Source organism: Carlito syrichta, unplaced genomic scaffold (assembly GCF_000164805.1).
Source record: "Carlito syrichta isolate Samal-C Ts95f unplaced genomic scaffold, Tarsius_syrichta-2.0.1 Scaffold237430, whole genome shotgun sequence".
Classification (NCBI taxonomy): Eukaryota; Metazoa; Chordata; class Mammalia; order Primates; family Tarsiidae; genus Carlito; species Carlito syrichta.
The window spans coordinates 109,528-124,245 of NW_007181526.1; the positions used below are offsets into that span (position 1 = coordinate 109,528).

Genomic DNA, 14,718 nt, shown 5'->3' on the forward strand with positions numbered 1-14,718 from the left:
GTGAAATCATCTCCTTTTAGAAAGAGTTCCATGAAATTAAATAGACTCAAGTGATGAATAAATGTAGTAGAAACCCATTACTTTCAATTACTCTCTCTGAGGGACTGGATAACATCTTCCACTGCAGTCAAGAGTGATGAAGACAGAACCACTGTTAACACCAACATCTGTGGGGGATCACAAAGTCAAACCCAGAGCTCCCTCAAGGAATCTGTTAAGGGTGAATGGCAAGAACCACGAGATTTTTCCAGTCTACAAAGATTTCCAGATATATTCTACAACCCTCCTGTACAGCATACTCAGGCAATTCCTATTCCCAGGATGGTTAAGAGTTTCTTATAATTAAGATCTCTTTTTTTTTTTTTTTTTTTTGGAGTCGGAGTCTGACTCCGCTCCCGGCCACCGCAGCCTCAGCCTTCCAAGTAGCCGGAATTACAGGCACGTGCTGCCACGCCTGGCTAATTTTTTGATTTATTGTAGAGATGAGGTCTCGACTGCCCAGGCGGGTCTCAAACTCATGGGTTCGGGCAATCCATTCACCTCAGCCTCCCAAAGGCGTGGGATTACAGGCTGAGCCATTAAGCCCGGCTAAGATCTCTTCTAGTTTAACCTTTTAAGGTAAAAACTTAAGTTCACACAAATTAAATGTTAAATACAAATGTGAATTCTTTAAATGACTTTTCATCCAAAATCACTGCCTCACAATAAATAAGAAAAAGAAAAAGGCCACTGATCCTCTCTACTCGTTTTGTCAATAGAGTAATCTTGATATTGGGGTTATATCCCCTTAAATACATAATTTTAAGATTATTTTAAGTGTACCATACAAAACACTTTAAAATTAGAAAACAAAGTATATACAAATCTGCAATTTTTTAGAAAATGTGAGATGTGGGACAGTCTAAATTAAACTTTTCAGATAAAGTTTTGAAAAAGGCAGGTCTATGAAATAAAAAGACAGGGCACCGTGGCTCACACTTATAATCCCAGCATTTTGGGATGCCAAGACGGAAGGACTGCATAAGCCCAGGAGTTTGACACTAAGCTGGGCAACATGGCAAGGCCCTGTTTCCATTAAAAAAAAATTTAAAAATTAACTGTGTGGTGGCATAGGCCTATAGTTCCAGCTACTTGGGAAGCTGAAACAGAAGAATTGCCTGAGCCCAAGAAGTCAAGGCTGCGGTGAGCCATGATTATGCCATTTCAATCTAGCCTGGGCAATAGAGTGAGACCCCTACTGGCTCAAAAAAAGAAAAAAAAAAAGGAGCCTACACTCTTGAACTCAACCATTAACAAGTCAATCTAACTTAACAGCATTGAGTCCTTAAAATTCCTTAGAACTAAAGAACTTAAATGAGGAAAATTATATACCTTTGTTGACAATTCTCTTCCATTAATAAAGCAGAGCTGAGAGACCTAAATACATATCCACTTCTTAACTTGGAAAGGATTCCCATCTTATTTCATCTGGTTAACTCTTACTATCTTTTAGTTCTGAGCTGTTAACTTCTTCCAGAGGTCTTCCGCAAATTCAGATTATATGCTTTAGTTATGTACACTCCTGAAAGCACTTTCTACTTCGACTAACAAAGCATTTAAATACACTGTATTGCACCATCTGGGAGTGACTGATACAGTAGGTGATCAAATATTTGTTGAAGAGGTCAAAAGTAAAATTAGAATAGCCTGAAAGTGGTAGAGAAATCTTCCCGTCAGATTAGGCTGCAGCCATAAATAAAGGGTGGGTGGGGAAGAGGCTGGAGGGTCTTGAGTGAGAAAAACCCCATGGATTAGTACATTCCCTCAAGAAAAAGAAAGGCTTTGCGAAGGCTTCTCAAAGCAGAATGACACTTAACAAACAGGACAGTAAGACTGACTGTATGCTGTGATTCACAGTGATCCATTCACTTTTATAACGACATATATGATGGGTTAAAAATTGGATGAGTCAATTTAAGAAAAAGCATACACATTTAAATTTCCTTAAAAGAAAGATTCAAAAACTGTATAAACTTCACCTGTCATGGGATCAAAGAGCTGATTAGCTTCCAAGTCCGTGAAAGTACTACTACAGACAGGACATTTGAAGGAAGCCCGGTTGGTGGAATCTCTCTCATCAGTTTCAATCCTCCTCCTCATGTGATCCAATTTATATTTTACCACGTTAACAAGAGTACGATAATTAATAAAGTAGTAGTTATGGCGCGTGGTTTTCCCATCTGCAGCAGTCTCTACTCTCATTCTGCATTTGATAAACTTGTCTCCCTTTAAATTATTCAAAACTGATCGAAGTTGCTTCCGATCAAACTTGAGCAGCTCCAACATATCCTCCTCTTTCACACAGGCGTTCCGGATCAAGATGTCCAAAGCCAAGGCGTGCTCAATGCCATAAAATCCCCGGATCACATACTTGGCTAACCTCTTCAATGCTGCAGGAACCTCGGTGAGGACATCTGGATCTGCCATCTTTAGCATCAAACTCCAACTTTAAATACACTGAATTCAGAAAAAAAAGATAAAATTAGTTAAGCATAAAGACAGTAATTATTTTGAATCTAGAATAACCAACCTGTTAATAGGAGTTGACAGCTACCACTATTCTTGGAGTGCCACAAGAGTTCTCAAATGTTATTTTAATAAACTTCCAATACCCAAGCATTTAAAAGAACAAGATTAGCCGGGCCCGGTGGCTCAGCCTATAATCCCACACTTTAGGAGGCTGAGATGTGTGAATTGCCTAAGCCTGCAGGTTCGAGAACTGCCTGGGCAACTTGGTGAGATTCCATCTCCACAATAAATCAAAAATTAGCCGGAAGTGGTAGCACGCGCCTGTAGTTCCAGCTACTTGGAAGGCTGAGGCAGAAGGATCGCCAGAGGCCAGCAGGTGGAGGCTGTGGTGGCCGGGAGCGGCCACTGCACTCCAGTCTGGGTGACAGAGTGAGACTCCAACTCAAAATAAATAAATAAATAAATAATACAAATAAAAGAACAAGATTTTCCTCTAGAGTGCACAAAAGATTACACCTAAAAAGTTTTACATTTCTTACATGGTTTCTTTCATGATATAGAAGGTGCTTGATTCTAAAAAGTGACTTATTGCTTATTAAATGACATATTACATCAAGTCCATGTTTTATTTCAGAAGAGAAACACAAAAAAAGTTAAATGTAGTGCTCACGATTCTTAATGATATACATCTTTGAGAATGCTGGAAACACCAAGAAACTTAGCAATTAGTATATCCTTAAAGTACAATTTTTCTTGAGTACAATTTTCTTAAGTACAGTTTTTCTACCAGGATTCTAGGATGGTTTACAGTCAAGCTTTCACAATAAAATCACAAGCCAATAAACACATAAGTAATCACCAGGTGGAGTGTTTGACAAAAATCAGTAACTTGTAAATCTGAAAGAAATTAACATTTAAATCCAGACAGCTTTACCAACCTTGGAAAGTTAAATCTGATAACCAATTAAGTAAAGACCACCTAGTCCTTAAACAGAAGGAAAGGAGAGTGGAAGGAGAGTCCAAGATATCCATAAATACTGCATCCTTTGTAGGACAAAGGACAAGCTAAGCTGATTTCCATGTCATGGCCCAGAAAACTGTTTTCTCAATTCTCATACTGACATATGGTTTAGTTACCTGGACTTTGGAATTCAGAGCTAGACAGCCTGTTTTGGCAGTTGTGTGATCCTGAACAAATCCCTTAAATAACTGCAAGCTGCAATTTATTCTCTGAGCTATAAGGATAATATCAACTATCTCAGTGGGGTGGTTATGATCAGTAAGATGTAATTAAACGACTTGTTTACAAGGACAGCTTCCATATTAACATGTTCCAATCTAAAAATGGTTAGGCTATCTATCCAAACAGGCTACATTAAGTTAAATTTCCCTATTCCAAAGGAAAATTCTTGACATCCCACTAAACTATTTCAATGGGGAATCATATTGTTACCAATATTAATTTCAACTAACTCTCTTACTTTAAATCAGGGTTGTCATACCTATCCAATTTAATACCCCCTCTTATAAGAAATAAGTTGATATCTATTCACAATATGATACTATAAAGAAATTCTTGCCTGGTGTGGTGGCTCACATCTGTAATCCCAGCACCTTGTGAGGCAGAGGTAAGAGGATTGCCTGAGCCCAGGGGTTCAAGACCAGCCTAGGAAAATTGGCGAGACTTTGTCTCTACAATAAATGAAAAAACTAGCCAGGTGTGGTGGCACACGCCTGTAGTTACAGCCACTGGGAAGGCTGAGGAGGATTGCCTGAGACCAGCAGGTCAAGGCTGTGGTAGTCATGAGTGTGCCACTGCACTCCAGTCTGGGCAACAAAGTGAGACTCCTACTCAGAAAAAAAAAAAATCCTAAATAACCAACCTATATACACATTTTTTGGGGAAAAATATAAGGCCCTATATGCAATAAAGGAAAAGTAAAAGGAAAGTCAGTTATAAGAAAACATCTACTTTAGATTGTAAATACTCAGGCATGAGTGTATATAAGGAGATGTACTAATAACAAGTAGATCCGAACCTGTGGTCCTAGAGCCTTCCTGTCACCCCAGGGCTCAAGAATGCCAGGCAAATGCCTGGGTTCAACACCAAAGTAGTGCCATAGCATTTTGTTCTCCCTTTCAATTTGGCCCATGCATTGTACTTGAACCTGATTTTGTTTTTTTGTTCTTTTACATATTCAACAGTTGGCAGAATACAACATATAATTTCAGAAACATCCAACAGGCCAAAGAATGGCTGACAAATGTCAACATAAACTATCTTCCCAGTATTATTTCCTACTACTGTATTCTCCTTCCTCATCCCTCACCCCATACACTCCACACTCCAGACCAATATTTCTCAACATTAGCTATAAAACAGAATCATCTAGAGAGCATCTTAAAAATACTGGTCCTGGGCCCCATTCCCAGAGGTTTTGTTTCAGCTGGTCTAGGAGGGCCAGATTAGGTAGGTATCTCACTAACTTCTAAAGAGTCTGGCCAGGCATGGTAGCTCACACCTGTAATTCCCGCACTTTAGGAGGCTGAGGCAGAAGGACTACTTGAGCCCAGGAGTTTGAGGCCAGCCTGGGAAATACAGAGAGAACTCATAGCTACAAAAAAAAAAAAAAAAAATCAAAAAATTTGCCGGGTGTAGTGATCCATGTCTGTAATCCCAGCGACTTGGAAGGCAAGAATGGACGGATTGCCTGAGCCCAGGAGGTTGAGGCTGCAGTGAGCCATGATCATGCCATTGCACTCCACTAGACAACAGAGTGAGACTCCCAACTCAAAAGATAAAAAATAAAAGAAAGTTATATAGGTGACTCTAATAAGCAGCAAAAGTCCCTGATCACTGCTGCAGGCAAACTGGATCCCTGGCTATTAGATAATCTGCCAATGCCCATCCTGCTGGAAAGGTCCCTGTGCAACTTATCACTCAGTCTGTTTCTTTTGCCTGAAATAACTTAGGGAGCCCTGAAGATTAGAGAAAGGGAGTGCCATGAAGACTGAATCCCAGTTCCACATCTCTTAGCCTGTGACTCTGGAAAATTCTCAGCCTCAGTTTCTTCATATATAAAATGTGATCAATAATGCCTCCCTCATACAGTTGCTATATGGATTAAATGAGATAATTAATGCAAAGTATTCTGCTTTCAGGGCTGGCATAAGAGTTCAGTTAAGAACTGGCATTTATAGTAAGATGCCCTATCTAGAAAAGTGACTCTTACAGCAATATGAGGAATAGGCTGAAATCAGTGAAGGTGGAGGCACTTTGGAAGTATTGGGAGCTACAGTAATAAAACCAAAACTAAGGAAGAGAGCAAAAAACTGCGAGAACAGAATGAAAGAAACTTATTACAGAAACAAAATCGAAAGGACTCAACAATACATTGGAAATGGCATACAAGAGTAGAAAAAAATCTTAAATAGTTCTTTGTTCTGAGCCAATGTAACCAGGAAAAGAAAAGTACTGCCATGAGAAATGAGTAACATCTGAAGAGGTGCAGGTTTGGAAGAAATGAGGTATTTACTTTTGGATGCTAGTCTTTGAGGAAACATCATAGGATATTCCTCTGAAGATGTCCAACAGGTAGCTAAACAAGTGAAACTGGAGCTCAGGAATGAAATCAAGTTGTGCTACCTTGTTCAAAATCTGTGTTCTGAAATCCTCCTTCCTGACCACTGCCTTCTCTCCTCCACCACTTCCACCAACTCATGCTGAATCTCCTATTCAACAAGCTCTGGATTTCTCAAATTTCTTAGATCAGAATTCTCAAGCTGGCAGCCCACATACATTGTTTCATCCAAAGAATGTTTCAAAAATTTTTTGAATTAGTTAACATTTTAAAAATTGTGAGAATTTAGCGGGGTATGGTGGCTCATGTCTGTAACTCCAGCACTTTGGGAGGCCAAGGTGGAGTAACGGCTTGAGCCCAGGAGTTTGAGACCAGTCTGGGCAACACAGTAAGAACACATCTCTACAAAAAATAAATTAGCAGGGTGTGATGGTGTGCACCTGGAGTCCCAGCTATTAGGAGAGCTGAGGAGAAAGGATTATTTGAGCCCAGGAGGTCGAGGCTGCAGTGAGCCATGATCATGCCACTGTACTCCAGTCTGGGTGACACAGTGAGACCTAGACTAAAAGAAAAAAGACAAAAAATTGTGAGCATTCAAATAAACTTCAACTTCTAGCTTCTCTTGGAAATTGGAAATATTGAGGAAAAATGTGAGCCCATGTTCCTACAAGAAACAGTAAGCAGAAGCTGAATAGCAGGTGACACTGTTAGACAGCAAAGGAGCTGGGAGGGTCTTTGGATACTTCTTGTGGAACCTCTCAGGGCTCTTATTCTTTTTTTTTTTTTTTTATTGAGTTAGAGTCTCGCTCTGTTTCCCAGGCTGGAGTGCAGTGGCACCAATCATGGCTCACTGCAGCCCTCAACTCCTAGGCTCAGGCGATCCTTCTGCCTCAGCCTCTGGAATAACTGGGACTTCAGGCATGTGTCACCATGTTTGACTCATTTTCTTTTTTTTTTTTTTAATTTTTTTGTAGAGTTGAGGTCTCATTATTTTGCCTAGACTGGTCTTGAATTCCTGGGCTCAAGCAATCCTCTCCCCTCAGCCTCCCAATTGCTGGGACTACAGGCATGAACAACCATGCCCAGCCTCTTTTTATCTTCATAGTCCACCAGTTATCTTCCAGCCTCACCTAACTATCCAGTCCAAACTCACATGTGTTCTAATCATACAAATATTTAAGGACTACTGTGCACGAAACATGCAGCTGGACAAATAAAGCTGAAAATAATGTGCTGTCTACCCTTGTCAGCCTCATATTCAGCCACACTGGCATACTCTCAATTCCATAAGCCACACATGCTTTCCCTACTTTCAGGCCTTTGCAAGTGCTGGTCCCTCTGCACTCAAAGCTAAGTCCAAATCCCCTTCTCCTAATCATCCTTCAAGTCTCAAACACATTTCCTCATAGAGGACTTCCTAGATTCCCCATAGTAGCATACAATAATCCCCTTTCACGTGTTCCCATAGCTCTCTCCCCTTCTTGTACTTTCTCCAAGTCTATCTCTAAGACCAGAGACTTACTCTTGTTCACCAATGAATTTCCAGCATCTAGCACAGCTAGTGAAGTGCATCCATAAAACTTTCAATACATTTCCTAGGCACGTGGCCCATCCTACTAGCTTCCCCCCAGTTCACTTCCTCCACTCCTGCTTCCACAACAGAAAAAGGCTATTGGACACTCCTTCAATTTAACATGGTTTTAATTTTAAGCAGGGGGTGGCTGGAGCACGTCCGTGATGTTAAAACATTACGCTGACTGCAAGATGGAGAATAAAAGGAGAAAAGAGTGGATGCGGGGGATCCAGGTAGATTATTTCAGTACATTGCTATTCCAGTTCTAGGAGAACTTGCACTCTATACACATAGGCGCGGTTTTCTCAGTTATCCTATTTCACCGCACTCTCCATCCTTCATACACACCGCGGCAGACCCCGCGAAACCTCGGGACCCAGGTGCCCTCCACCAGCCACGTTCTGTCGTGCTCACTCCTCCCCGCTGCGAGATCCCGAGACCCCGAACTCCCTCGGACTCTCCCAGTTGGGTCCAGGGCCACACTCGGCGCAACCGAGTCCTACCCGAGGTCGCACACGGGCCGCTCCGGGGTCAGTGATTCTTTGGAGGACCAAGACAAGAGGGTAACTAATGAGAGGAAGATAGTTAAAGAGAGGGAAGTGAAAAAGGAGGAGAAACCATGAACTGCTACTTCCGACCAGAGATCTGGGAACAACGAACAGGGAACATTTACCGAAGCGAATCCTCGAACACTCACACTACAGCTCCCCTCAGCGATTCAACTACCGGCTTTAAGGAGCCACGCCACTTGTGCGACAAAGAAAACGCCTTATTCCTGCGACCGCTTTGGAAACCACCCGCTACCTTTAACCAGACCAGCCAATCAGCACAGTGAAACCTTCAATCAAGCGAGTCATAGCCAACAAGCCAATGAAATTGAAGGCTCCGCCCTCCACGCCCAGCTCTAATTGGTCTAGAATCCCGGAACAGGCGTTAACCACGGAAAGGCAGTGGCAAGATGGCGTCCCTGGATCGGGTGAAGGTACTGGTGTTGGGAGACTCAGGTGAGCGGCTTAACCCACCTCTGGGGCTCCCGACACTTTTGAGTTATCCAGTAACTCTCCCCGTTCGCCTTTTCCCCCCTAACTTCCTGTTTCTTCGGGCCGTGGCTGAAGCCCCTCTCAAGGTCTAAAGACTACACTTCCCAGAGGACTTTGCTCCATTTGACGGAGTGGTGGCGTCGCGCGGGTGGGGAACGCGGAGCCGGGGGCCTTTGCCCACGCGACTCTTGACATCCGTCTCCTGGGCGACCCCAACCTCTAGTCAATTCCTTTATTAAAAAAACAAAGAAAACTATGAAGGCTTTGAGTATTGTATTGGGGGCTGTGCTAAGGATACAGAAGTTAGTAGTCCCGTGCTTTACAAGAAACTGTTCAGTAAGGAAATGCACTTCCACTTCAAGCGTAGACAAAGAAGAATGACAGTGGCAAGCGCTTTACATATGCCAACTAATTCAGTTCAGAGATCATTTCTGTTACCCCATTTTACAGATGAGAAAAGTGAGGCAGAGAGACGTCAATGGCAGGACCAGTTTGAACCCAGAGTCCATGCACTTAGACACTACTATATTATGCAGTGAAATAATCGGGTGGTGATCCTGTTTTACTCTTAACTGGGCTTCTTGATTTCCTTGTTCTCATTTGTTCTTCACTGGAAACCTATTATGTGCTAGATTGTAGGGAGTAGTAAGAAAATTTAATCCTAGTGTTAAAATTCTCCTTTGGACATCTCGGACATTCAGAACTACATTTGAAATCTACATTTCCACCTCCCACCTCACCGCCCTTTTCCACCACAACCACCAACTCAGCTGTTCTTAAGAACTTGAATAAATGCTAACTTTGCATTTTATACATGTGCACTTCTGGAGTTGATCTTTGAGCATGTGTTGTGAGCAAAGACATCGTGCTAGATGAGTGGAGGTGGAGAGGACATAGTCCAAGTCCAACGTGCTTGAAAACTAGCCTAACAGAAACTATATAAAATTGTGGCAGGGAGAGGGAGGTTAAGAATGTTTTCATGTTGCCTGAAGATGATTTGCATTATGATATATTTTATAGAGAGAACATTTAACATTCCCTTAAGAAAGTTGCTTTTTGAAACTCTAACATAATCGCAATTTGTCAGCTTCGTTTCTTCTACCATGTAGCTTGAAATGGTGCTGAAGTTAATTTAATAAAAATCACTCCGTTTTACAGATGAAGAAAGATGGCAGCCTAAAGGGACTTGGCAAGAGTATCACCAAGTAGAATTTAATATTGGCATGGAGAACTAACACAGTTCTTCATGATATGTTAAGTGGATGTTCTCTCTCTCCTCTGTCATTCCATTTTCTCTTGTATCTAACAGACCTTTTGTGTATCAAATTGTTGAAAAAGTAAAAGTCATTTTACTTTTTTTTTTTTTTTTTAACAGGCATCGTATTAGATGCTGGGGTTATAACTGAAATCAATGCATTATTACATAATGGGTAGAATTGACTGCTACATTGAATGTGGAAGAGTAATCAGGCAATTAGTAATTAGTAAGCTTTTTTTCCTCCTCCATTATGGTTTAGTTGTAGAACAGAAAACACAGCTGAGCCCTCCAGGAAAGTGGTTGATCTTGTAACACATTCACTAATATTAGGCTCTATGTACAAAGTCAATTATTGTCTTATACATTTCCTTTTAATGGCAATTTAAAACATAGCAATCTGATAGCTTAGAATATAGTTTTTACACTTCATCTGCCTTTGTATTCAAACTTCAAAGTTTATTTTTGAATAAAGGTCCTCTCCCTATGAAATTTTTATTGTTTCATACATATATAAAGGCATGACTTGAGATTTACAAATTTCTTTTGTATCCTATAGAAATTTAGTAAGGATCCTGAAAGTCTCAAAAACATACTATTTTCTCTTTGTTCTTTCAGAGACTAGAGATGAGCTTAACACATTACAAACTGCTATATTTAGAGCTGACATTTACTTAGTTATATTCATTTATTATTTTTTTCCTGAGCAAATCAGGTATATTCTTTTGATATACTTTAGTTCTAAAGATGAAAACATAGACTCAGAACCTCCCAAAATTCTTTTTTTTTTTTTTTTTTTGAGTTGGAGTCTCACTCTGTCACCCAGACTGGAGTGCAGTGGCCGCTCCCGGCCACCACAGCCTCGACCTGCTGGGCTCCGGCGATCCTTCTGCCTCAGCCTTCCAAGTAGCTGGAACTACAGGCACACACTACCACGCCCAGCTAATTTTTTGATTTATTGTGGAGATAAGGTCTCAAATCCAAGGGCTCAGGCAATCCACTCATCTCAGCCTCCCAAAGCACGGGATTACAGACTGAGCCACCGAGCCCAGCTCAAAATTCTTAAATAAATGAACTGTTAGTGTTCCCTAGCACTTCAACTGTTTTTACTGTTTAGAGTTTCATCCAATGTTAGCTAGCAATTATCACCCAAAGCAGAGAGCGCCACAGTATTACTGCTTAAAGATTTTTACCTTCATGCAGTAAAAATGTTTATTGCATAAAAACATTTAAGCTAAACTGAGCTCAAGTTTAGCATCAAGCTGATAATTAAATACCTATATATGTGCTTCCAACATAAACTAACCTACATGCCTACAAAAAATCAACAGTATACCCTAAAGGTGACAGTTACCATATACAATGCTGTTAATTCAGAGACAAATATAATTTTGAATATTTAAAAATCTTAAATGTCTGTATGTAAAAATAATAAAAGGAAAACCTGGGGAAATGTTTGATTCAATTAAACAATTACAGGAAATTATTAATATCTTTAATATCTAAAGAGACCATATAAATTGATAACACTAAAACTCAGTAGATAAATTGGCTGATCACATCAACAGAGAATCCCTAGGAAAGACAGGCAATTTGCAAAGAGGATCGCAATATATATCTTTACCAGAAAATTTTAAAAATGCAGTAGCAAGATATGACATTTTTTTCTCTTATCAGGTTAACAAAGATGAAAACCCAACTACATAATATATATGGCTGGTGGTAGTGTAACCAGATCAAAGTTATTTGTCAATATGTAAAGAATTTTAAATGTTTGCTTCTAGGAAGGTATACTAAGGAAAAAATTTTGAACAGAGGTTTAAACAAAAACTTCCCTAGCATAGTAAAAATTTCAAAACACTCTCAATATCTAATAATAAGAGAATGGTTAAGTAAATTGTTATGTCTATTTGCTTAAATATTGTGGAGATATTAAAAAGGTTTATGAAAATTCTGTAATAACAGAAACTTCCAGTCACTAAATAAATATTTATTAAGGCCCTGTTATGGGTACTAAAGATAAAAAAGATGAGCAAAAACCCAGCCCCAATTCTCAAGGAACTTAAAATTAAACAGTGAATAAAACCTATACGTAAACAAGTGTAATAATGTGTTTTAAGTGCTCTGTAGGAAATTGTACAGGATACAGTAGAGGCCCAAAGGGTAGTGGATGGTATGCTTAGTTCTACCTGTGTGGAGTCAGAAAATGTTTTATGACTAGAATGATGCTGAGTCTTAAAAGAATAATTCACCAGGCCAATGGGGAGAAGAGAAAGAGGACAGAGGATATTCCAGACAAAGCAACCTATGTAAACAGAGGCTTATGTTGTTTTTAAATATACTGTGTATATAATCACAATAACCACCTGCTTATAGAAAAACCCTTCTTATGCAATTAAATAAACCTACATGTTGACAGTAGTCTTCAGGTGATTTTTTATACTTTCTACATTATAAATGTAACTTCTTATAATGAAAAATAATGATGGGTTCATATACAGTAATGCACACAAAGAGATGATCTAAAATTTTTATACAACTAGTGATTCATAAAGATTCAATTATGCTTGTCATAACTGAATCCCAAGATGTTGTTAAACGAATGAGTGACTCCACACATGGATGCTGAGGGAGAACTCATTCCCTTTCTTCTTCATACAGTTCTCTGAATGCTACTCTTAGCATTAATACCTAGATTTTCCTGAGCCCAAGAGATATAAAAGAAGATAAATTATTGCCTAAAGTAAAGCGCCCTGATATAGAAGAGGGAGTAGAGTTGTTCTTTTTTCCGAAGGGTACATTTGGGCTAAGTAGTTGGCTGCTTTTTAAAATTTTACTCTGTTGGAGAACTAGAGCGTCTAAATATGGAATTATGAAATGATGAGTCCTTGTCACTGACAATATTCAAAAACAAAATTGAAGACCCTCTATCAGGGTGCCATGGAGAGGAATCTTAGCATTGGTATGCAGGGTAGAGAGATTGCCTCTAAGATCTGTTAAGATTTTAACAATTCTAAAATCGACTAAATAAATGAAATCATTCAAAAGCAAAGGGATAAGTTAATATGAAATTGCCCTAGATCATTGGTTCTCAGAGTGAGGCCCCTGGCCTAGTTGCGTCACTGTCACTGGGAACTTGTTTGAAGTTCAGAATCTTAGACCCCATGACAAACCTGCTAAATCAGAAAGTCTAGGGGTGAGACCCAGCATTCTTCAGGTGATTCTGATGCTAAATTTGAGAGAACCACTGCTTTATGCCATCTTCACTTTATTCAATAAAGCTTATATTGTTGGTATGGCATTTAAACAACCATGCTTTACATATCATTATTCCTCATATTGACAGTCTTACTCTTGCCATAACAGATTTCAGCATGTCTCTTTTTTTTTTTTTTTTTTTTTTTTTGAGTTGAGGTCTCACTCTGTCACCCAGACCGGAGTGCAGTGGCCGCTCCGGCCACCATAGCCTCGACCTGCTGGGCTCCGGCAATCCTTCCGCCTCAGCCTTCCAAGTAGCTGGAACTACAGGCATGCACCACCACGCCTGGCTAATTTTTTATTTATTGTAGAGATGAGGTCTCACCAAGTTGCCCAGGGGGTGTCTCGAACCCACGGGCTCAGGCAGTCCACTCACCTCAGCCTCCCAAAGCGCGGGATTACAGGCTGAGCCACCGAGCCGGGCTCAGCATGTCTCTTACATGACTAGAGTTCTTGTATCTTTTACAGGTGTTGGGAAATCTTCACTAGTCCATCTTCTATGCCAGAATCAAGTGCTGGGAAACCCATCATGGACTGTGGGCTGCTCAGTGGATGTAAGAGTATGTATCTCTTATAATTTAGTTTTTCATGCTACATGATCAAATCACAATACTATTGTCAAGATTAATACCACTAGCTGGGATTTATTAAGTTCCTCCTGTGTGCTAGGTATTGTGCCAAATGCTTTACATGTCTCTTCTTTAATATTTTTAAACTACAAAGTATAGATGCAGAAACTAAGGCATAGAGAAGTAACTTGAACAAATTCACTTGACTCATAAAAAGCAGAATCAAGATTTGAACTGTTTGTCTGATGCCATAGACTTCAGTTTTAATCATTATGTCATATATCTAGAGTTTACCTAACATGCTCCATCAGTAACTCTGTCTAAGCCTGTGCCAGTAAGTCTGCTAATTTTTGGCTAGAAATACAGTGTAAAGGCTCATGTCTAGGTTATCTGTTCCATCTCATGTGTAGGAGTCAGGTGCAATTTTTTTTAAAATTTTAAATTTTAATTTTAAAATTGTGGGGTACAATTCAGGGTTAGGTATACAAATATTCATTGTGCAGGTACCTTTGTTGATGAAGTATGCTCCCCCTTCCCCAGGCAGATTCCCACTACTGCCAATCCCACCTCCCTGCCTCCCCACCCCCTCACAGTTTCCCACTACTCTCAGTCCTTTTCTTACAGTATTACAATAGTTGTTCAAGGTCCACTTATGAGTAAGAACATGTGATACTCAGTTCTTGGTTTCTGTGAAAGATCACTCAGTATTATAGACTCTTTAAGTCCATCCAGGTTGCTGTGAAGTTCATAGTTTTGTTCTTCTTTATGGCTGCATAATATTCCATCGTGTATGTATACCACATTTTTTTAATCCAGTCCTCTATTGATGGGCAGCACGGTTGGTTCCATGTTCTTGCTTTTGTGAACAATGCTATGATAAACATACGTGTGCAGGTATCTTTTTTATAGAGTGATTTGAGTTCTTCTGGGTATA

The 14,718-nt window shown here is 39.9% G+C and overlaps 2 protein-coding genes across 3 annotated transcripts in view; one reads left to right on the forward strand and one right to left on the reverse strand.

Annotated features, from left to right (window-relative positions):
- GTF2E1 (general transcription factor IIE subunit 1) overlaps positions 1 to 8,483 on the reverse strand; it is a 34,505-nt gene extending 26,022 nt beyond the window's left edge. The window contains exons 1-3 of one of the 2 annotated variants that reach the window (XM_021709481.1): positions 8,336 to 8,483; positions 3,447 to 3,552; positions 2,019 to 2,496 (exon numbers count right to left, since the gene is read on the reverse strand). In XM_021709481.1, the coding sequence (XP_021565156.1) occupies positions 2,019 to 2,475 (457 nt within the window). In that variant the 5' untranslated portion in view covers positions 2,476 to 2,496; positions 3,447 to 3,552; positions 8,336 to 8,483. The remainder of the gene's footprint in view (positions 1 to 2,018; positions 2,497 to 3,446; positions 3,553 to 8,335) is intronic. The other variant, XM_008051835.2, reaches the window with a different exon arrangement.
- A 107-nt stretch (positions 8,484 to 8,590) lies between these two features.
- The window catches only part of LOC103253555 (rab-like protein 3), a 22,335-nt gene continuing 16,207 nt past the window's right edge, over positions 8,591 to 14,718 (forward strand). Inside the window, exons 1-2 of the mRNA XM_008051836.2 lie at positions 8,591 to 8,666; positions 13,684 to 13,775. Of these exons, the coding sequence (XP_008050027.1) occupies positions 8,621 to 8,666; positions 13,684 to 13,775 (138 nt within the window). The 5' untranslated portion in view covers positions 8,591 to 8,620. The remainder of the gene's footprint in view (positions 8,667 to 13,683; positions 13,776 to 14,718) is intronic.